The sequence below is a fragment of the Rhinolophus sinicus genome, linkage group LG11, assembly GCF_036562045.2.
Source record: "Rhinolophus sinicus isolate RSC01 linkage group LG11, ASM3656204v1, whole genome shotgun sequence".
Taxonomy (NCBI): domain Eukaryota; kingdom Metazoa; phylum Chordata; class Mammalia; order Chiroptera; family Rhinolophidae; genus Rhinolophus; species Rhinolophus sinicus.
The window spans coordinates 1111909-1135906 of record NC_133760.1 but is presented as its reverse complement, the minus strand read 5'-3'; the positions used below and the strand labels follow the sequence as shown (position 1 = coordinate 1135906).

At 46.7% G+C, this 23998-nt stretch overlaps 1 protein-coding gene across 1 annotated transcript; it reads right to left on the bottom strand.

Annotated features, from left to right (window-relative positions):
- Positions 1–142: 142 nt before the first annotated feature.
- On the bottom strand, positions 143–21395 carry LOC109438641 (leukocyte immunoglobulin-like receptor subfamily A member 5). Its single transcript, XM_074315999.1, has 7 exons — positions 20618–21395; positions 20426–20461; positions 19958–20242; positions 19511–19813; positions 19421–19423; positions 2042–2089; positions 143–1895 (listed from the first exon to the last, which is right to left on the bottom strand). Exons 1-7 carry the CDS (start codon positions 20649–20651, stop codon positions 1759–1761), a joined length of 846 nt encoding a protein of 281 aa, XP_074172100.1. The 5' UTR covers positions 20652–21395; the 3' UTR covers positions 143–1758.
- Positions 21396–23998: the final 2603 nt, after the last annotated feature.

The window sequence follows — 23998 nt, the reverse complement described above, 5'->3', positions numbered from 1 at the left end:
TTCTCACTTTTATTTACAACAGTATCTACATTCCAAAATAATAACAAACCATTATTACAATGCAAACACCACTAATTCAAAGACCAACGACCCACAGCCCCACATGACTGGGCTAGCTCCATAACCCCTCACTGGTGTGCACTTAATTTTAGAATAAAGGACTTTTAAGAGAAAGCTCTGAAAAGGTAGATGGCTAAAGATTCCCTGGTGTTTCTCTGAGACACTTTGCAAAATGTACTCTAGACATGTTTTATCACCGTATCAGTAAACACATAGTTTTTAATCATCTTATTTATTCACCATCACATTTGAAGATGGGTGTACATGACCATGTGGAATTTTAATTTGTGCATTTTCACTGACAAAAAAATTTGCCTTTTTAACATAGAACAGCGAATTCTCTCTCATCTTTTTTGGTGCATGTAACTTTGTCATGGTCTGTGGCTCACATCCATAACTCTCTTGTCAATGTCCTGTGAGTGATGCTTATGTACATGTTTTCTCTATGGCATGGACTCGAAGATGTCGCTGTGTGTCTCTCACTTTAACCAGAAAAGTGTAATCCACTCTCTACATTGATGAGCGTGTAGTCTGCCCTCCTACCAGTAATGCACTCGAGTTCTATGGGCTCACTGTTCCCTCTCACCACTGACATGAGGGTTTCTCATTTGCATCTCATCTGCATGTGCTGGGATTGTGGTTTTGTGTTTTCACTGAAAGAGCGCCACAAAACTGAAGTGGAAATGATCATTACCCATAAAATGCAAGGCGATTCAGGTGCACTTTGGGGTTCTCGGAGCAGAACTAATGGTGTCCGACATTGGCTCGCATTGTTTTGTGCAAGTCAGTTCTGGGCATCACTCCCCTAGTTTGCATCAGGACCACACATGGACGCTGTGAAGATGGCCATGAACCGAGCAAATGGCACAGCCATGAACCAGTGTCTGTTTTTGCATCTACACATTGTGTTTATTTACAAACTACAGTTGACATTCAATATTATTTTACTAGTTTCAGGTGTACATCATAGTGGTTAGACATTTATAAAATTTACAAAATGATCCTCCCAAATTTACAAAACGATCCCCACCAGGCACCATATGTAGTCATCACAATATTGGTGACTGTATTCTCTGGACTGTACAAGGATCAGTGTTTTTAACTGGGTTTCTCAGAGGCAGTACAGACCAGGTGATCCCTTCAAACAACAATGTCTCGATTCCAAGTGGAGACATTTCTGAAGAAACTATACAGGTAGCATCTGAGGAAAATGACAGGCTTGGAGTTCAGAGAGAATGTTAGGACACCATTTTGGATCTCTCTCTCTCGGGCTAGCTCTTTGTTATGCCAACTTACAGATTTATTAAAATAGACTGCATGCTCCGAACCGAAGACTTGGAGAATCCATAAGTACATTAAAGTTTGGGTAATGAGAAATAAAGGGAAACATGCTCCATGAAAGTATAAGGAGGTGTGGACCCAAATCTGTCATGTGGGGATAATGCTGGTGGCACAGAAATGGGGAAAATGAAGAGCCAGTCAGAGAGCTCAGCAGTGGTCAGGAGAGAAAGTGGCAGAGTTTCATGGCAGAAGGGCCCAGACCTTGTCCCTGCCCGAGAACAGTGGGTTGTCCACCCCCAGCAAGCTGCAGACAGGTCACACAGCACATGCCCCACATGCTCATTCAGAATGTCCTGGGCACAAGGATTCATCTCCAAAGCTGCACCACTCTGAACAGTGCGTTGTCCCCTCCTGTGGTCACATCCTGGCTGCATCGTGGGTTCCTCTTAAGCTGTGATGAGCTTGAAACAGCAGCACCCCAAGGGCCACCAGGATCACGCCAGCCACGCCCATCTGGATGAGATTCCCCACTGTGTAGTCCTGGGCGTGGGAGGCTGGGAATTGTGGACAAAGATGTCACAGAGGTGAGCGCAGACCAAAATCACTCAGGTTCCCTGGATGTCCCCAGGGCACCTGCATTTCATCGACAGGACATGACCCTCAGAGCCCAGTCCCATGACTGAGGATTTCTCCCACTCACCACTCTTGGGGTCTGACGTGTTTTGTGATGGGCTGATGGTGTCAGCTGCTCCCGAGAATCATGAAATGGGATTGTGAGTGAAGACTTGGGGAGACATGAGTTTCCCTTCTGTTTCTGTGCTCCCCGATGCCTTGGTTCTGTTGAAAAACCATGGAAAGTTGGAGAATCAGTGGTAAGTTAATAAACATAAAATTAATACAATTAAACTAGTATCATTGTTATGTGTACTTAATAAGTACTTAGACAATGTAAAGAAATTAAAGATCTTACTTATCAACTAATAACATAATTGAATAATTCTTAAGTTGTGAATGTAGAGTATTATATGAATGAAATTTCAAAATGTATCTGAAGTCAAAAGTAAACCCTTTAAAGTATCTTTTATAAGAAAACTTCACAATAATGAGAAGTCATTGTCCATAATAAATATATAAAGTGAATCTATTCCTAATGAAAATAAAATGAAATTACTTATTTTTGAATTTTGAATCCATATAACAAATCTAATTTATAAGTATACATTTACAAGTATTGCTTAAAAGTTCTCAAAAAAGAGACGTCATCAAAATGGCTGCGTGAGGTGAGCCTCTGTAAAGCTCCTCTGGAATTTACAACGAATTGAACAACAAAAACTCCACAAAGCACTCCCTACACAGCAGACAGGCAAGACGAATGGCCCACTACCGAGGTCACCTATAGGTGGGCGAATCGCTCGGGGGAGGAGGAAAGGTAGAACTGCAGAGATGGAGCCCTGCAGGCGCAGGACGGAGACCTAGCTCAGTGCTCCAAGCTCGCTGCTTCCCGGATATACCGCAGCTGCGGGAGAGGGAAGAACTCAGACTGCTAGGGCTCCGCTCATGGCCCACAGGGCTGAGGGGGCAGCATATAACACAGCTGAACCCAACACTCATGGCAGAGACCTCGGAGAAAAGACTGAGGGAAGAAGGCTGAAAACGGTGGTCTAAGCCCTCACTGCCGAGCAGAGACCAGAAGCCTTAGGCACTGAGACTAACCGCCCCCTTCCTACCCTCCCAGAGCTCGCCCCACCCCCACCTGCCCGGTGCTAGAAACAGAACAGTAGCAGTGTCAGAGCAAAAGAACAGAATATTTGCTGTTCTAAGAACTGTGGACGGCAGACACAAATTCGCAGCCCAACTAGTTCTGGCAAAGGGAAGGGAGCTGTGGAAGCAGGACGGGCTGTGGTGGTGGTCGCCGCCATTGCTCTGGGCCACCTCTCACAACTCACCCCGCCCCTGGCCCCACCTATCTGGGTGGATCCCTGCAGGAGTAAACAGAACTGCTGAAATATACGGGCTCTGAATCTGGAGCTGGAAGAGCTTTGGAACATCAAAAGCTCTCCGCATACCCACTGGGACACTGCACCCTATGACCTAGATGAACTATTAACAGAGGAGAAGCCCGTCTCCCAGGGAATCCCCCCATTGTGTAAGAAGCAGGAATAGTGCAGAGAAAACATAGCACTACCGTGTGGGAGAAGAAAAATAAGCTGCAGTCGGAGAAAAACTAAAACATTCTACCAACAAGTACTGGAAAACAAAAGAAAGACGGCTTCCTATCAACCTGTTGCAGAACCCACTCCTGTAGATGTCTAGGAAGAGAAATAGTAAACCAGTAATCGCCATGAATAACCAAGGCAACAAGATAGCTCAGAAAGGAAGTGAAAAGTCTCCAGAAAAGGCACTTAAAGATACAGAAATATGTGACTTAAATGACAGAGAATTCAAGATTGCAGTTCTGAAAAAACTCAACGAGATGCAAGAAAACACAGATAGGCAGTTAAATGAACTCAGAAACACAATCAAAGAACAGCATGAGCATTTCACAAAAGACATTGAAATTTTAAAAAAGAACCAAATAGAATTTCTGAAGATTAAGAACTCAATAGAAGAAATTAAGAACGAAATAACCAGCTTAGGTAATAGAGTTGACCAGATGGAGCAAAGAATCAGTGACATCGAAGATAGAAACCTGGAAATTACACAGATGGAAGAAGAAAGAGACTTGAGACTCAAAAGAAATGAAAGAACTCTACAAGAACTTTCTGACTCCATCAGAAAGAGCAATATAAGAATAATGGGCATACCAGAAGGAGAAGAAAGAGAGAAGGGAACAGAGAATATATTCAAACAAATTGTCGATGAGAACTTCCCAAACTTGTGGACAGAACTGGACCCTCGAATCCAAGAAGCAAATAGAACACCTAGTTACCTCAATCCCAACAGGCCTTCTCCAAGGCACATTGTATTGAAGCTGTCTAAAATCAACGACAAAGAAAGAATCCTCAAGACAGCCAGAGAAAAGAAGACGGTAACTTACAAAAGAAAGCCCATTAGATTATCATCAGATTTTTTCAGCAAAAACTCTACAAGCCAGAAGGGAGTGGACCAAATATTCAAACTATTGAAAGAGAGAAATCATGAGCCAAGAATAATATATCCAGCAAAGATATCCTTTAGATATGAAGGAGGAATAAAGACCTTTCCAGACATACAGAAGCTGAGGGAATTTTCTAATACACGACCTGCACTACAAGAAATACTAAAGGAGGCTATTCGACCACCATCAACAGGGACAATTTGTGGCAAACAAAACATGAAAAGGGGGAGAGTAAAGGCCTGAACCAGAATATAGGAATGGAGAAAGTAAGTGTGCTGAAGAAAATGGCATACTCTAAATATCAAACTTTCTTTTACATAAACTTAAGGGTAACCACTCAAAGAAAATCCAGAACTGAAATATATACTGAAATAAAAGAAGAAACAGAGGGAAACATCATAGAATACCACCACACAGAAATAATAGACAACAAAAAGGCAGAGAAACAATGGAGACACAGACCTACCAGAAAACTAAACATAGAATGACAAGAAATCCTCACATATCAATAATCACCTTAAATGTAAATGGACTGAACTCACCAATAAAAAGGCACAGAGTAGCAGATTGGATCAAAAACTAAACCCAACCATATGCTGTCTCCAAGAGACACATCTCAGCTACAAGGACAAGCATAGACTCAAAGTGAAAGGGTGGAAATTGACACTCCAAGCAAATGGTACCCAGAGAAAATCAGGTGTAGCCATAATGATATCAGATGAAACAGACTTCAAGGTGAAAAAGATAACAAGAGACAAAGATGGACATTTCATAATGGTGAAGGGACTGTACAACAAGAAGACATAACAGTCATCAATATTTATGCCCCCAATCAGGGAGCACCGAAATATACCAAGCAACTACTAACAGAACTAAAGGGAGAAATTGACCAAAACACAATTATACTAGGGGAATTAAATACATAATTGACAGCTATGGATAGATCATCCAAACAGAAAATAAATAACAAAATAGCAGCCCTAAATGACACATTAGATGAAATGGACATAATTGACATTTATAGAGCACTTCATCCTAAAACATCAGACTATACATTCTTTTCTAGTGTACATGGAACATTCTCAAGGATAGACCATATATTGGGACATAAAATCAGTCTCAACAAATTTAAGAAGATTGAAATCATACCAAGCATATTCTCTGATCACAAGGCTTTGAAATTGGATATCAACTGCAAAAAGAAAGCGGGAAAAAACACAAATACATGGAGTTTAAACAACATACTTTTAAAGAACGACTAGGTCAAAGAAGAAATAAGAGGAGAGATCAAACGATACATAGAAACAAATGACGATGAAAATACATCCTACCAAAATTTTGGTGATGCAGCTAAAGCAGTTTTAAGAGGGAAATATATCTCATTACAGTCCTATCTCAAGAAACAAGAAAAATCCCAAATAAATAACCTCATGTTACACCTTAAAGAACTAGAAAAAGACGAACAAGTGAAACCCAAGGTCAGCAGAAGAAAGGAAATAACAAAAATTAGAGCAGAACTAAATGAAATAGAGAACAAAAAGACAATAGAAAAAATTAATGTGACAAAGAGCTGGTTCTTTGAAAAGATTAACAAAATTGACAAACCCCTGGCTAGACTTACTAAGATAAAAAGAGAGAAGACACTGATTAACAAAATCAGAAATGGAAAAGGGGAAGTTATCACGGACACCACAGAAATACAAAGGATCATCCAAGAATACTATGAAGGTATATGCCACCAAATTCAACAACCTAGAAGAAATGGACAAGTTCTTAGAAACACATAGCCTTCCTAGGCTGAACCATGAAGAACTGGAAAATCTAAACAGACCGATCACCAGTAACGAAATTGAATCAGTCATCCAAAACCTTCCCAAAAGCAAAAGTCCGGGACCAGATGGGTTCACTACTGAATTCTACCAAATCGTCAAAGAGGATCTAATACCATTCCTGCTCAAACTCTTCCCAAAAATTGAAGAAGAGACAGTACTCCCTAACTCATTTTATGAGGCAAACATTACCCTGATACCAAATCCTGGTAAGGACAACAGAAAAAAACAAACTACAGACCAATATCTCTGATGAATACAGATGCAAAGATTATTCATCATGACCAAGTGGGGTTCATCCCTGGGGCACAAGGATGGTTCAAAATCTGCAAATCTATCAGTGAGATACATCACATAAACAAAATAAAGGACAAAAATCATATGATTATAGCAATTGATGCAGAAAAAGCATTTGACAAGATACAACATCCATTTATGATTAAAACACTTAATAAAATAGGTATAGAAGGAAAATACCTTAACATAATAAAGGCCATATATGACAAGCCCTCAGCTAATCTCATAATTAATGGTGAAAAACTGAAGCCCTTTGCTCTACGTTCAGGAACACGACAGGGATGTCCCCTATCACCTCTGCTTTTCAACATAGTGTTGGAAGTCCTTGCCAGAGCAATCAGGCAAGAGAAAGAAATAAAAGGCATCCAAATTGGGAATGAAGAAGTTAAATTATCACTCTTTGCAGATGACATGATGCTATATATAGAAAACCCTAAAGACTCCACCAAAAAGCTATTAGAAACAATCAACGAATACAGTAAAGTTGCTGGCTACAAAATCAACGTACAAAAGTGCATTGCATTCCTATATACTAACAATGAAATCTCAGAAAAAGAAATACAAACAACAATTCCTTTTGCAATTGCAGCAAAAGGAATAAAATACCTAGGAATAAACTTAACCAAAGATGTGAAAGACCTATATGCTGAAAACTATAAGACATTTTTGAAAGAAATTGAAGAAGACACAAAGAAATGGAAAGACAGTCTATGCTCATGGATTGGAAGAATCAACATAGCTAAAATGGCCATATTACCCAAAGCAATGTACAGATTTAATGCAATCCCTATCAAAATCCCAATGGCATTTTTTTAAAGAAATAGAACAAAAAATCATCAGATTTGTTTGGAACCACAAAAGACCCTGAATAGCCAAAGCAATCTTAAGAAAAAAGAACAATAATGGAGGTATCACACTTCCTGACTTTGGCTTGTACTACAGGGCTACAATAATCAGAACAGCATGGTATTGGCAGAAAAACAGACACATAGACCAATGGAATAGAACTGAGAACCCAGAAATAAAACCACATAAATATGGACAGATAATTTTTGACAAAGAATCTAAAAACTTACAATGGAGGAAAGACAGCCTCTTCGATAAATGGTGATGGGAGAATTGGATAACCACGTGGAAAAGAATGAAACTGGACTGCTATCTGTCACCATGTACCAAAATTAATTCAAAATGGATCAAAAACTTAAGCATAAGACCTGAAACAATAAACTGCATAGAAGAAAACATAGGTATTAAACTTATGGACCTTGGGTTCAAAGAGCCTTTTATGAATTTGACTCCAAAGACAATGGAAGTAAACAGTAAAATAAACGAATGGGACTATATGAAACTTAAAAGCTCTGCACAGCAAAAGAAACTATCGACAAAATAAAGAGGCCACCAACTGAATGGGAGAAGATTTTTGCAAACAGTGCCTCTGATAAGGGGCTAATATCCAAAATATACAAGGAACTCATGCAACTCAACAACAACAAAAAAACAACCCAATTGAAAAATGGGCAGAGGACCTGAAGAGACATTTCTCCAAAGAGGACATACAAATGGAAAATAGACATATGAAAAAATGCTCAACATCACTGATCATAGGAGAAATGTAAATAAAAACCACAGTGAGATATCACCTCACCCCAGTCAGAATGGCTATCATCAACAAGACAAATAGTAACAAGTGTTGGAGAGGCTGGGGAGAAAAAGGAACCCTCATACACTGTTGGTGGGAATGCAGATTGGTGCAGCCGTTATGGAAGGCAGTGTGGAGGTTCCTCAAAAAATTACGAATAGAATTGCCATATGACCCAGCAATCCCTCTCCTGGGTATCTACCCAAAAAATCTGGAAATATTTATCCATAGAGACATGTGAGCTCCAATGTTCATTGCAGCTTTATTTACAATGGCCAAGACATGGAAACAACTGAAATGTCCTTTGATAGATGAATGGATAAAGAAGTTGTGGTATATAGACACAATGGAATAATATTCAGTGGTAAGAAAAGATGAAATAGTACCATTGGTGACAACATGGATGGATCTTGAGATTATAATGCTAAGCAAAATAAGTCAGACAGAATAAGTAGAGAACTATATGATTTCACTGATATGTGGTATGTAAAACTGAAAACCAAAAAAGTACAAGACAAAAAATGAAGAAACAAAAACTCACAGACGTAGACAATAGTTAGAGGGTAAGTGGGTGGGGGGCTCTAGAGAGGGTAAATGGGGTCTAATATATGGTGATGGAAAGAGAACCGACTCTGGGTAGTAAACACACAATGTGAGATATAGACAATATATTACAAAATTGTACACCTGAAATCTATGTAACTATACTAACAATTGTCACCCCAATAAACTTTAATTAAAAAAAAAAAGAAGCCACGTCGAGACTGTTAGGGGGGGTTGAGATGTGAAAGAGGCCCCAAACCTCTGTGTGGCACTTGAGAATCAGGAGGGATATCTCAGCCACAGTGGTTTCCCCCAGAGGAATGAGGAGCCCCAGCCCCCTACACCAGGCTCCCCAGCCCAGGGTACTGGTGCCAGGTAGAGGAGGCCCCACAACATCTGGCTATGAAACTCAGCGGGGATTCAAACCATTTGGGTGGGACAGAAGGCTTTGGGAAACCCAGATTTTCTCTTAAACAGCCTGGGCACAGACTCACTCTCTCTCAGCACTCACCTTGGGCTCCAGGAGAGGGACAATGACTCTGAGGGGCTCAGAGACATACAGGGGCCAGACAGAGGTATGTGTTTTCAGGGGGAGGAATGGAGGACAATTGATATTATCCCAGTGAGTTGTCCTCTTCTGATGCAGCAGGCAGGCAGGGATCATCTTTCCTGTGTTTAGCCCTCCCCCACAGACCAAATCTGAATCTGACTGGCTTGTGAGCTCCACTGCTCCACCCTGCTGACCCAACTGGGACCCTGCCCCACCCAAGGCAATTTCTCTGAGAGCAGCCAGCCCCACCCACACTCTTTTTTGGAAAACTACTGGAATCCACAGTCCCCAGCTGGGCAGTGACTAGCCTCAGTGTGCTCTGAGGTTTTTGCTGATTTGTTTTAGGTTCAGCACTGGCACTCGACCAGAGTCTACATTAACCTGGTAAGCACATCTCTTCCCACTCTAGTGATTCCCTGAGACCCTGCCTCATCCAACTCATGTACAGCATGATGCTTTATCAGTTGCTGAACCTTAAGGGTGGGAGCAGGCCTCCGGGTGTCCTGGCTTTTTGTGGAGTGACCTCAGGCCTGGTACTGGTGGCAGCCATCCTCAGTTCACACCGTGGCCTCTCTCACGTGCCTCCAGTTTTAGCACAGACAAAGAACAACTGCAGATCACTTTTTAGCTCCTACCAGGTAGCTGCCAGCCAGTCAGAGGCAGTGGCTGACCTGGGCCTGCACCACAACCCCTCTCAAGAGGCCCCATAACCAACATACTTGGCGGTTGGCTTCAGACCAGAGCAAAGCATAACCCAATTAGCCCCACAAGTGGCATGCCCAAAGGGCGGTCTCAACAGGCACCAGAGCCCACTGGGACAAATCCTACTCAGTGTGGTAAGCCTCCCACACAGCAGCCCATAAGCTGTGGATGTGGCCAAATCCCACAGCCAGTCAACCTAAGGGTCAATCACACCCACTGTCATGCCAATAACAATCGAGGCTCAACCACAACAGAAGAACACACACAACCAACACAAGGTCTCTCCTGGAGCACCCAGAGCAAATGACCAGGGACACTGTGACACTGGGCCCCACAGGACACCTACAACATAAGGCCACCCTGCCAAGACTGGGAGACATAACAGATCTCCCTAATATGTAGAAACAAACACAGAGAGACAGCAAAATGAGGAAACAAGGAAATGGGTCCCAAATGAAAGAATAGGAGAAAAATCCAGAAAACGAACTAAAAAAAATGGAGGCAAGCAATCTACCAGATACAGAGTTCAAAACAATGGCTATAAGGATGCTCAAGGAACTTAGTGAGAATTTCAAAAAACAGATTGCAAGAATGAAAAAAAAGGACATAGAAACCATAAAAAAGAACCAGTCAGAAGTGAAGAAAACAGTAACTGAAATGAAGAATGCACTAGAAGGAATTACCAGCAGACTAGATGAATCAGATAATCAAATCAGTGATTTGGAAGAGGGGTAGCATAAACTATCATTTTAGGATAGCAAAAAGAAAAAAGAATCCAAAAAAACGAGGGTAGTTTAAGAGATCTCTGGGACAACATCAAGCACAATAACATTTACATCATATGGGTACCAGAAGGAGAAGAGAGAGCAAGGGATTGAGAACCTATTTGAAGAAATAATGACTGAAAACTTTCCTAACCTGGCAAAGGAAATAGACATTCAAGTCCAGGAAGCTCAGAGAGTCCCAAACAAGATAAACCCAAACAGGACCACACCTGGGCACATTATAATTAAAATTGCAAAGGTTAAAGGCAAAGAGAGAATCCTAAAAGCAGCAAAACAAAGGCAATTAGTAATTTATAATGGAGCTCCCATAAGATTGTCAGCTGATTTCTCAACAGAAACTTTGGAGGCCAGAAGGGATTGGCAGGAAACATTCAAAGTGATGAAAAGCAACGACCTACAACCAAGACTACTCTATCCAGTAAGGCTATCATTGAAAATCGAAGGACAGATCTTTAAAGAGCTTCCCAGACAAGAAAAAGCTAAAGGAGCTCAACACCACCAAAACAATATTATAAGGAATGTTAGAGGGATTCTTTAAGATGGAAAAAACCTTCAAAATCATGAATAATAAAATGGCAATAGCTACATGTATATGAACAATTGCTTTCCATGTAAATGGATTAATGCTCCAACCAAAAGACATAGGAGGGCTGAATGGATAAGAAAACAAAACCCTACAAAACATTTGTAGACTCCTGACCATTGTCCTGTACACGAGAAGCTGAAGCTGAATAATATTGAATGTTAACTATAATTAAATGTATGTAATTATCTTTATAATAAATATTTATACTTATTATAATAAATACTTATATTTATTATAAATATACATATATAGTTATGGGATGTGGAATACAGCATAGAGAATAGAGTCAATGGAATTGTAACAACTATATACGATGTTAGAGGAGTAGTAGATTGGGGGAGGGGGTTATCACATTGTGAGGGGTGTAAATGTCTATTACATTGTTTGGTACACCTGAAACTAATTTTAGAAAAGAAAACAAATCCCTTACATATGCTGCCTACAAGAGACTCACTTCAGATTGAAAGTAAAAGACACATTGAAAGTAAAAGACACACAGAAAATAAAAGGTTTGAAAATGATATTTTGGTAGATGAGGGTAAACAGGGTCAAATATATGGTTATGGAAGTAGAACTGACTCTGAGTGGTGAACATGCAATGTGATACATAGACAATGTATTACAAAGTTGTACACTTGAAACATGTAATTTTACTAACCATTGTCACCTCAATAAATTGAAATTTAAAAAAGGAAAATGATATTTCATGAAAATGGAAATTAGAAAAACAAAAAAAGCTGGTGTAACATTACTTATACTTGATGAAATAGACTTTAAAACAAAGTATATAAGAAAAGACATTGAAGGACCCAGTAATTCCACTTCAGGGTATTTATCCAAAGAAACCTAGAACACTACTTCGAGGGGACGGGTTGTGGATTGTACGGAGTATGGGACAACCATTGTATGTCCATCCTGGCAGCCCATCACTGCACTGCTTGCCCCGTAAAGTGAGGACCCCTGTCACTTTCGATGACCTGGGGGCTACTGTACAGGGAAGACAGCTGTGTTAGAGCGGCTGCCATATGTCGCTGATTGGCAACCAAACACGGCCAAGCAAACAATAACCCTGTAGCAGTGTCCACTTCTGTGAACCCATAAGTGCATTCCAGGCTTTGGGCAGGGGTCCTATACAATCTACTTGCCAACGAGTGAGGGGCACCCTCCCTCGCGTAAGCTGCTGTATCTCTCAAGGGAGTTTTCGCCGTTGGGGGCTGTCCTGCGCACAGACAACACAGTCATAGCAGGCATCAGCTATCTCTTGCCATTTCAAGGGCAGACCCCACCATCTGCTCACCTGCCACATGGTTCGGCTTCCAGCGTGCTGCAATTTCCTATGCAGCCAATGGGCCACATCAGTGGTGGGGGCCCATTTTAACCACCGGACCTGTGCTAGGGTACCTGCTTCATCATTACCTGAGGACACTAAGGGGGAGTGACAAGTGACATGCATTAGGGTCACCTCCTTTCCTTGCCCTAGGTCCCAGAGGTCCTGCCACATGGCTTGACCCCACAGTGGACGGTGTCCCACCAACCAGTTTTGGTGTTTCCATGTAGGGAGCCACAATGTTAGGCCCCGGAACACCGCCCAGTTCTCAGTACCAATAACTAGGGGCCCAGGCTCATGGCTAATTACCATCCACACAGCTCATAGCTCAGCCCACTGGCTACTCTGGCCCATCCCAGTATCAAACCACATGGAGTCTGTTTTGGGCTGAACTCCAATAGCCGTTCAAACAGCAGCAGCTCCTCAGCTAGAACCATAGGTAAACCAGGCATCCTCAGGGACTGGGGGCTGTCCTTCTCTGTAGAGCGAGGGCTCCAAGTCCTCCCCTCTAGACAGAGCGCTTGGCTCAGCCTGGGCTACAAGCTCCACCAGCCCTAGGACCTGTTGTAGCTCTGTGCTCAGGAGGCTTGAACTGAGGGTGCTACATTGTTCCAAGTAGGCTCCCCACTTGGCGAGGGTTGTGATCTGTGCCACCCGTTTTGGGCCCCTGGGTCCATGTACGGACCTAACCTTGAACGGGTTAAGTTGTATGAACCAACACCTGCGCTGTTCCTGTGGTGGCTTCTGTGGCCACCAAAGCTGCGTATACAGCGGCCAACTGTTTATCAGGGAGTAGTGGACTTCTGCTCCTTTCCACAATTGGGAGCAGAACCCCACTGGTGATCAGAGACGTTCCTGCCATTGCCAGAGGCCCAACTGCACCCCTCCTGGGTTACGTGAACATTGAGTTCAAATGGGCGACAAGGGTCTACCACTTACAGAGACTGCCTGCTGCACTGCCCTTTTTGTGGCAACAAATGCTTGTCCTATAGCTTCTGTCCAATCCTGTGGGGCCCTCTTCTTCACCATGGAATATAAGTCTCTTGCCATCTGTGCTAACTGGGGTATAAACACCCACCAATATCCTAGCAGACCCAAATATGCTTGTAGTTGGGAGACCTTGGTCAGTTGGGGAAATGCCTGTATTTTATCAATAACAGCTTCTGGCATGACCTTTGTCTTACCCGACCACACAACACCCAAAACCTTGGCAAATAAGCCAGGGCCCTGGAACTTTTCCTCATTCACCACTCAGCCACATGACTTCAAGTGGCAGAGGAGAGAGGGAGCTGCTTGCTCTAAACCTGAAAGAATCAGATGTTAGTAACATGTCATCAACATAGTGAAACAAGATCGCAGAGGACGGGTGATCCCACTGTGCCAGTCCTGGGCCATGAGTCCACGGCACATAGTGGGTCTGTGCACGTGTCCCTGTGGGAGGATGCCAAAGGTCCATTGATGCCTGTCCCCAGTAAAGGCAACCTGCTCCTGACTCTCAGGTGCAATGTCAAGAGAAGATGGCATTCACCAGATCCACTACATATAGTGGTACGTTCCCAGGCATACAGTCAAGCGGTCCATCAAATCATAAATGGAGGCACTGCCGCGTGCAAAGGTGGCCCCACCTTGTTCAGTTCCCTATGGTCCACAGTCATTCGCCAGGTCCCGTGTGGTTTCTTCACTGCCCATACCAGGGAGTTAAAGGGACTGCACATGGGGTGCAAAGGTGGCCCCACCTTGTTCAGTTCCCTATGGTCCACAGTCATTCGCCAGGTCCCGTGTGGTTTCTTCACTGCCCATACCAGGGAGTTAAAGGGACTGCACATGGGTCTCACAATATGTGCCTTCTCCAGCTCTAATATTGTGCCGCCAACCTCCTCCTCTTCCTCCAGCGGGCAGTACTGTCTCACTGTAACCACTCGCCAGGGCTGTGGCAACACTTGAGTGGGATTATGAGCATGCCCACATGTCACTGCTTTCACCACCCGGATCCAGAGGCGGAACTCTCTGACAGATCAGCAAGCTGAGGCCCCGCAGCACGTCCACCCCTGGAATATGTTCCGGGACGGGGGAGACATATACCGTGTGGGTCCGGAGGGGAAGCCTTCCTATACCCGGTGGTAAGGAAACATCTTTTACCATCACAGTCTTTCTCCCGTAGCCATCAATGCAGATTGCTGGTCCAGGAACAGTTCTGGGTTCCCATAAACAAGACTGCAGTCTGCGCCGGTGTCACCCGGGGCCAAAACCCTCTACACATTAGAAGGGGACCAATGTATGGACAGTTCCACGTGGCGCCTCCAGTCCCCGCTCGTCCCCTTTGACTGGGTACCTTGGCCACCCCCTAGTCAAACTGGAAGGAGCTGGCCTCCAGCGGTCTCATGAATTCCTGGAGGGACACAGGTCGCTGCCATAGGGACGGAGGTACCATCACAGAGGTTAGCTTTTCCATTTCGCCTGGGGAGCAGAAATGCTGTCGCTCCCTTGTCCCACAAGCACAGCAACCAAGGCGGCAGTGGCTCTGCAGGGTGTTGCCGGCACTGCTTCCCCAAGTCTCACAACAACGTGGGCGTATAGGGAGTGTAAGTTGTGAACTCAGTCACTGCTGGGAGGACGGCAGCAACGCCCCTGGGCCCCAAAGTTTGTTCATGTTTTACCTTTTGCTGCGCAATGCGCCAAACATAGGGGTGTGGGATGTCTTCAGGCTCCCCAACGTCTTCCATCGGGAACTCCGGGGGACCGTCTGTTTCAGACCCCCCACCATGGAGGTCCCCCTCGAGCTGACGGACTCGGGCCTCCAGCACTTCCTCTTGAGACTGCAGGTCCCCATACAGGCTGCTTCAGCGAGCACTTCCTCTTCGGTGCTACGCAGTGCAGTGAGGGACGTCCAGCCACATGGCCGGCAGTGACTTTCGCCTGTTCCAGGAACAGCTCAGTAAAAACCTCTCAGGCCTTTTCTATGCTGACTGGAGAACCATCCATATCTTCCCACCCCTCCACGGGGCCCAGCTCCTGAGAACAGCAGCCACTGGATACCGCACACTCTGTGGGGGCCATATGTTCTCTTGTCCCGGGACGGACAGCTCTCATATCCGGCCAGGACCCTGCCCGCTGTGCCAGGTGTCCGAGTGGGTGAGGGGTCCGCGGCTCTGGGAGCTAGAAGAAGATGCGTGGAACCGAAGGCAAAGCAGACATACTTTACTCAGGCTTATTGGGCACAATCAGCCCCATCACAGGATGCAGCCAGCAGCCCCGTCCTGTCTCAGCAGCCCCCTCATGAAACACCAGCCCCCTTTATACCATCCAGAGACAAAGGTGGCTCACAGCCAGGGTGCTTACACGAGGATACTTACAGTATGTCTGCAAGATGGACGGGGCCTGCATGGCTTTCCATCTCATCGGACTGGCAGGTGGCCAGGTCAGGCCAGCAACTGGCTGGGAGGGAGCCTGACCAAGTCTATTTTCCCTGTAGGGCCTCCTGAGACCATAGAGTGTCGGATGCCAGGCGTATGAGCCCCCTGCTCTGCTGTGACAGGTTAGCACAAGCGTGATGGCTCACAACACGCTTTATTCTCTTACGGTTCTGGAGGTCAGAGTCCGAACCGGGCCCACTGGGCTGAAATCCAGGTGTCTGCAGGGCTGTGCTCTTTCCTGGGGACTCCAGGGCAGAGTCTGTCCTTGTCTTTCCAGTGTCTAGAGGCCCCACATTCCGTGACATGTGGCCCTTCCCTTGTCCTCAAAGCCACCCCTGCCGGGCCATCCTTCCCAGGTGGCATCACTCTGACACTGAGCATCTGCTCCGTCCCCACGTTGAAGAGCCTGGTGATGACACTGCCTATCGTGACTACTGCTGCTGTGGGCGTGAGAGCACAGACGTCAGGTTCTGCTGGCATTTCTTCGAGTGTGGACCATTCCTTCGCTGAGTTGTGTGTTGATTCTGGGCTCAGGTTTCCAGGAGCTGCCACATCACCTTCCGGTGGCTTCACCGTCCTGCAGTCCCACCAGCAGGGCACACGGGTTCCGATTTCTCCAATTCCTTGCCACATTCATCCTGATGAGTGTGAGGTGATATCTCACTGTGGCTTTTGTTTGTGTTTCCTTCCCTGGACTTTTGATCGAAGACACTGGGAACCGAGGAGACCACAGATCAAGGAAGGCAGAGACCATTCCAGAAAGGGAAGAAGTGGGCACAGGGAGGCCCAGGGCAGGTGTAGTTTGAGCCCCTGGGTAAGGCAGGTGACAGTTGTGAGTCTTGGAGCCCTGGGGAGGTCCCTCCTGGGACGCTGGGATCTAATCTCTCTGGCGGGCGCCCTCCTGAGTTCTGTGTGGGGACGTGCACTGGCTGAGCCCAGCTTCTGCCAGAATCGCCACCAGGATCAGCAAGACCACACCGGCCAGGCCGAGGCGGATACAGTTCCCCGCCATGTACTTCCGGGAGGCAGGGGCTGGAAGCAGAGGACAGGAGTCACTACCAGGTGGACAGACCCCAGCCCAGCCCTGGTCCTATGAGAAAGGAGCTCTTTGTCCTTTGGGCACAGAGCCTGTCCTGCCCAGCGCTCCCCCTGGACACACTCCCAGGTGACCTACCTGTCTGGGAGCCCACTTCTGTGGGCAGGGGAGTGACTTCACCGGGGCCTCCTAGGAGTCAGAAAGAGTGGATGGATGTCTCATTCAGCCTTGTCTTCACCCCGTTCTCAGGTTGACCTGCCTCCTGAGCCCTAACTAGGTCCCTGCCTCCCCTGAATCCCTTCACTCCACCCCCACCCCAAGAACCCTGACTCACAACCCCAGGTACCAGAAACAGTCAAGTTTGATACAGGGCAAATCTCCCCCCTCCTGGCTCTGAAACCCCCCAAGAATGAATAGGCCTTCTGCTGTAGGAGGATGCAAGATTCCACTGCCCGCTGAGTGTCCACTCAACCAATGGGAGAAGCGGGACCCCTGCCCCACTGCCACCACACTGCCCACTCCCCAGCTGAGCCCCTAGGTGTGGACACCCAGAGTGAGAGGTCTCTACTCCCCAGCCCAGGTCGGGGCTCAGTGTGGGGAGCTGAGGGGGCCCTGTGAACGGGACAGGAGAAGGGCTGAGCCTGAGCTCTCTGGTCATTTCAGCTATTTCTGGCCCCTCACTTCCTGCAGCATCCACACCTGGCCTCTTTCTCTCCACCGCTCAGTATACATGACACCGTCTGGTCTTCCAGAATAGCCGACAGGGAGACGTGGGGGCACAAGGATGGCACTCTCTCTGCTTCCACTTGGCTGAGGGTCTCAGCTGAGTGTCTGAGGAAACTGAGGCTCAGAGAGATAAATCTGATGACCTAGGTCACCCAGCCTGGAAGTGGCAGAGCTGGGATTTGAACCCAGGACTGTGCTCTCCTCATGCTGCTCCACTGGGCAGACACCAGCTTCATGCTCTGGTGGCTCTTTCTCTGACTGTAATGGCCTGTTCCCTGGTCCCTGTGTGCTCCAGCTCTCTCCTGTAGCTAGAGCTGAATGCACTTCTGCACTGTCACTCCCACTCAGCAACCCATCAGAGACTTTGGGGGACCTAAATAGGACCACTCAGAGCCATGGCCTGTGTGGGATGGACTGTGACATCACCAAACCTCATGTCTTGCCAGGATCTATCCTCTGTCCTGCTGACCCCACACTCCCACATGGGATCTGCTTGGACTTTTCCATGTGCATATCTGGGAGGGGACACAAGGATGGATCTGCCATTTCTTGAGCACCATGCTGAGGGCTTCCGCTTCTGGGGTCTCACCTAAATCTTTCAGCAAACCTGTGAGGGAGGTGGTAGGGGACACGTTCCATAGACAATGAAACTAGGACTCAGAGAGAGAATGTGGCCTGTCAATGGTCCCACAGCAGGAAATCAGCAGAGGTGGGATTTAATCTCCTATACAGCCTGGTCTCCAAGCCCTTGTTTATTTTTGTTTGATTTTGATGTTTCTCCTTCGATAAGAACAGGCTGAGCACCAGAGGGCTGACAGGAAAGTGCTCGGGACATCACCTGTGTCATTGCTCTGATCTTCCCTGTCACCTCAAACACCCAACGTTGCCCGTTCTTTACTTCTGCACACCTGAGGTGGTGTCCTGCATGGACAGGACTGAGATGTCCTTTGAGATATACTGTACTACACAGGGAGAAATGAGACCCAGATAAGAAGGGACCTGTGCAACATCACCACCTCTGGGAGCAGTGAGACCCACTCTGCCCGTGGATCACGCCCCATATATCTCCCTCTACCTTGACCGCCCCACCCACCGTCTGTCAGCATCAAAGCCCCTGGACTGTTCTGGTGCCGCCTGCCCTGGGTCTCTCCCCAGCTCGCAGCCGCCCAGGAGAAAACCAGGTACTTGAATATCTAAGGGACATTATATCCTCTGGGAGACTCAGAACTAACCTGGGGTGGTCTGTGATCCCTCTAAGTAAAGAGGTCCCAGGTACTCACCAGCTGTGGAGGTGGGTCCAGTCAATGAGGAATTGGGGTCCCCTGGGGTCCTGGACAAAGGACAAGAGAAGGATGAGAGCCTGGTGCTCCCCACAGAGACGCTGTATTTGTTCCCACTCTTCTCCTGCCCTGTGGCCTCCACAAGGCCCTCACTCCAAGACCTGAAGAATTCTGGTGACAGGTGTGTGGAAGGGGCAAGGCTGGGAGGGCCCTGTTGTTCTCCATCCCTCTCAGGGGCAGATTCCTATTGGGTGACACTCTCTTAGAACCCCCTCACTCCCTTCCTAGATGGGGGCTGACCTGGGTAGGGTCCTGAGCTGACTGTACAAACACAAAGTAAACAGGCTTGGGTTCCTCACCTGAGACCAGGAGCTCCAGAGTGTCACTAGGGTCTGACCACACCTGGAGGGTGTTCCTGTAAGAGCCATAACATCTGAACAACCACCTGTGGCTGGGGATCACTGCGCCCACAGGGAACAGGGCCTGGAAATCCCCACTGGAGTGTCGCTGTGAGTCCAGTGTCCAGGGGGGCCCATGTTCTCCTTCCTTAGTCAGAATGAACCTGCCAAATCCCTCCGGTGAGCCACACAGGAGGGTCACGTTCCCTCCTGAGGTCACAACAGGGCTCGGAAAGGCTGAGATGTAGGGTTTGCTGTAGAATCCTAGAAGAAGAGGAGGCAGAGTGTTAAATGGGGCTCACACCTCCCTCATACCCCCTAGGGCTGGGCTGTGAGGGGAGGCACCCTGAGAACAGACCCCCTTCCTGAGGGCAGAGGCTGAGACTGCGACCCTGAGTGTCCTCTCACCTGTCACCACCAGCTCCAGGGGGTCACTGCGCTCTGACAAGCTGGTGGAGCTGAGGTAGTAACAGCGATATCTCCCTGCAGTGCGCTCTGTCATGTGTGTGATGGAGAATGTGGCCTTGTCCACGGGCTCCAGTGGGTTCTGTCTGTCCCAGGGCTCTGTGCTTCCCTCTTTGTCCACACGGAACTCCTGGGCCTTCAGGGTCCCCTGACACCAGATGGTCACAGGGCTCCCCCAGGGGATGACAGAGCCTGGCTCAGCCCAGATGGTGGGCTTGGGGAGGGTCCCTGGAAGGAATGAGAAGCTGGTTAGAGACACTCCCCACTCCCACTTCCCAGCTCTCCACCCCAAACCTCCCATACATTCCCCATCTGTCAACCCAGATCTGTTCTCCATCTCCAGCTGCCCATGGGATGGACCCTTGTCTCCAGTGAAGAGATGGGAACGGGGACACCTGGGGACAGACTTACCTGCCTGTACTCGGGTCCTCAGCCCCACACTCAGTCCTGGAAGAGAGACCCTGTGAGAGATTTGCCCTGAGACTTGAGCAGAGCCCTCCTCCCTGTGAGCCTCCTGAGCCCTGGGGTCTCCTGACTGACCAGGGTCTGGTTGTGGGTGGGGTCCCTCCCAGACCAGGGCTTCCCTTCCCTTGTCAATCTCACCAAGGTAAAGCAGGGCTGTGAGGGTGGGGATCATGGCCTCTCCTTCCTCTGGTCTGGGCTGTGCAGATGGAGGAAAGCACAGAGCCCTCAGGACAGACACACGCACAGGGTGTGGTCACTCAGAGGCTGTCCCTCCCTCTCATGGGGTTGTCATGGCAGTGGTTCCACAGAAAGAGGAACAACCCCTCCTCAGAAGTCTTTTATCATTTCTAGGATGGAGCAGCAAATAAACCTAGTGAGTTCCTGAGACACCTCTCCCAGGTGAGGTGACCCAGGGCACGTCCCTTTCCTGTTATAGCCTCTCCCATGGGGTCTTCTTCATCCTCAGCTTGTCCACCAGCACCTCCCTGTGGGGTCTTCACCATGGACCATGGTCACCCAGGCCGTTCCTGCTGCGGAGCTCAGTTCAGCAGAGACACACATTTAACATCTCACTGTGCAGTTCAGGGAGCATCACTGTGACAATGAGCACAAAGGGAAACACAGGGAGATAATGGGAGGAAACGTGACCTTTCTTCTGGCCCAGAGTGTGGTTTTCTTTCTATTGCAGCCCCCGTCATGGACTTCTCCCTTCTCTCAGTGACGGCATGTACCCTGCCTTCCTGGAACAAACCCCTGAGTCATTCCTGCTCCTCAGTGCCCCTTGTTCCTTGGCAGAGCTGTGCCCTCATCCTGTGGTCCCACAGGTAAGGTTTAGGGGACTTATATTTGGCTTAGAGTTTTAATTTTTAAGAGAAAGATGACCTTTATGTCAGTACTTATCTATCACCCACTGCCTGTGTGACCTGGACAATAACACATTATCTACCTCATTGTCTGTTTCCTTGCTTGGATCACATCGTCATAAATCCCACTCCTCAGCAACTCCAGGTGTCACTGGTTCCTGGTTCATGACAGGGGATCAATCACTGTTGACCCTTAGGCCAGGTCATGGTGTCAGACTTCAGTAAAGATGGATGTTCGTTGTGTTCACTCCAGAGACCTTGTCTGCTTCAAATACCAATAAACGCTACTCAGTATTTCTGAAATATGTAGAAATAATCATTTGCAGAAAAAGAGAAATGAAATTTCCCCAAATAGACAGGAGACCACAAGAAAGAATAGAGAACAAAGCTGAGTAGCTGCCTGTACCCGGGGCCATCAAAGGGCCATAGAATGGAGGTTTCCAGCCGTGTGGACACAGAGAGGGACCCCAGATCCTTACAGGAAAGGAGGGTCAGGGCTCAAGTGAAGGTTGGAAGCTGTGGTATCCCCTACCTAGTGTTTGTGGGTGGGCACAGGAATATCTCTGCTCACTCATCCAGGCCCATGGTCAGCACTGAGTCACCTTCCTGTGAGTGTGTGTGGAACAGATTCATTGCGACTTCTGCTGACATGTGAGCACGAGGCCAGCAGTGATACTTCCCTGTCTAGCCCTGAGCAGGGGCTAAGTCTGAGAGAGTGGACACTACAGAGCAGGAGAAGCTGCAATTTTCCCTCCTGTGCAGCCTGACTCCCAGGGCAGCCCTAGAAGAAACGTTTCTTGGAAGATCATCTGTGTGGGAGGAGTGCCGTCCAACAAGAATGGACAAGAGAGAGTAATCCTAATAATGACAAACAGGGCTATGGACAACAAGCTGCTGATAATGGGGATTATCATGTGCAACGAAATATAATCAATAGGAAGATATGAGAGTTACTTAGAATTAAGCATGTTTAAATATCTGGAAAAATACATGAGGGTATTGAATTTTTGAGACAATACTATGGATTAAATTACAGAAAAGTAGGCAGTTATTGAAATGATTTAGAAATATTAGAGGTGAAAAATCCAATAGAATGAACACAGTAAAAAGGCATTCCAAAAAAATTAAAAACAAAACAAAAATGCATTCCAAGAGATTCCAATATGGCAGAGTAGATAAACACTGTGCCTGCATCTTTCTGTGTACACATTAAAATTACAACTGAACTATAAAACAATCAACTTGGAGATCTATCTGAAGTCTAGCTGAACAGAAGTCCTACAATTAAAAATATAAAGAAGAAACCACATAAAAATGGCAGCTTGAGGTGAATCTCTTGAAATCTCCCCTGGAATTTACAACAAATTTAACAGCTATAACTCCACAAAGGACTCCCTGTGCAGCAGACAGGCAAGACTAAGAGACCCACTACTGAAATCACCTAAATGTGGGCATATTGTGCAAGCAGGGGAGGAGGGAAGGGAGAAGTGCAGAGATGGGGCCATATGGGCCAGGACGCAGACCTAGCTTGATGCTCTGAGCTCGCTGCATCCAGAAACTACCGCAGCTGCAGGAGAGGGAAGAACTCGGGCTGCTAGGGCTCCACTTATAGCCCACAGGGCTAAGGGGATAGCATATTACACAGCTGAACCCAACACTCATGGCAGAGACCTTGGAGCAAAGACTGAGGGAAGAAGGCTGAAAATGGTGGATTAAGCCCTTACTGCAGAGCAGAGAGTGGAAGCCTTAGCCATGGAGCCTAGCCGACCCTTCCCTACCCACCTAGAGCTTGCCCTACCTCCACCTACCCAGTGCTAGAAGCAGAACAGTAACAGTGTCAGATCAAAAGAAGAGAATATTTGCAGTTCTGAGAACTGTGGTCCACAGACACGGACTCACAGCCCAACTAGTTCTGACAAAGGGGAGGGAGCTGTGGAAGCAGGATTGACTGTGGTGGTGATCACCCCACCCCTGTTCCCACCTATCTGGGCGAATCCCTGCAGGAATAAACAGAGATGCTGAAATATATGGTCTCTGAATCTGGTGCAGGAAGAGCTTTGGAACGTCAGAATCTCTCCACATAGCACAAAGGAGGTGGTGACCTATGACCCAGGTGAACTGTTCACAGAGGAGAAGCCCTCCTCCAGGAAATCCCCCCATTGTGTGAGAATCTGGTATAGTGCAGAGAAAACATAACACTACAGTGAGAGAGAAGAAAAGGCTACAGTTGGAGAGAAAATAAAACATTCTACCAACACGTACTGGAAAACAAAAGAAAGACCTCTTTCTATCAACCTGTTGCAGAGCCCACTCCTGTAGATGTCTGGGAAGAGAAAAATAAATCATTAATAGCCATGAATAACCAAGGTAGCAGATAGCTCAGAAGGAAAATGAAAAGTCTCCAGCAAATGAACTTAAAGACTTGGAAATATGTGACTTAAATGACAGAGAATTCAAGATTACAGTACTTAAAAAACTCAACAAGATGCAAGAAAACACCGACAGGCAGTTAAATGAATGGAGGAACACAATCAAAGAACAAAAGGAACATCTTACCAAAGAGGTTGAAATTTTAAAAAAAGAACCAAATAGAATTTCTGGAGATTAAGTACTCAATAAAAGAAATGAAGAATGGGGGCCGGCCCGGTGGCTCAGG

Excerpts from the sequence above, each read along its gene's own strand:
- LOC109438641 (XM_074315999.1), bottom strand. The coding sequence starts at position 20,651 with ATGATCCCCACCCTCACAGCCCTGCTTTACCTTG. Across the intron at positions 20,462-20,617 it reads CACAGCCCTGCTTTACCTTG|GACTGAGTGTGGGGCTGAGG; the intron begins GTGAGATTGACA and ends TCTCTCTTCCAG. Across the intron at positions 1,896-2,041 it reads CACGTCAGACCCCAAGAGTG|CCTCCCACGCCCAGGACTAC; the intron begins GTGAGTGGGAGA and ends CACAATTCCCAG.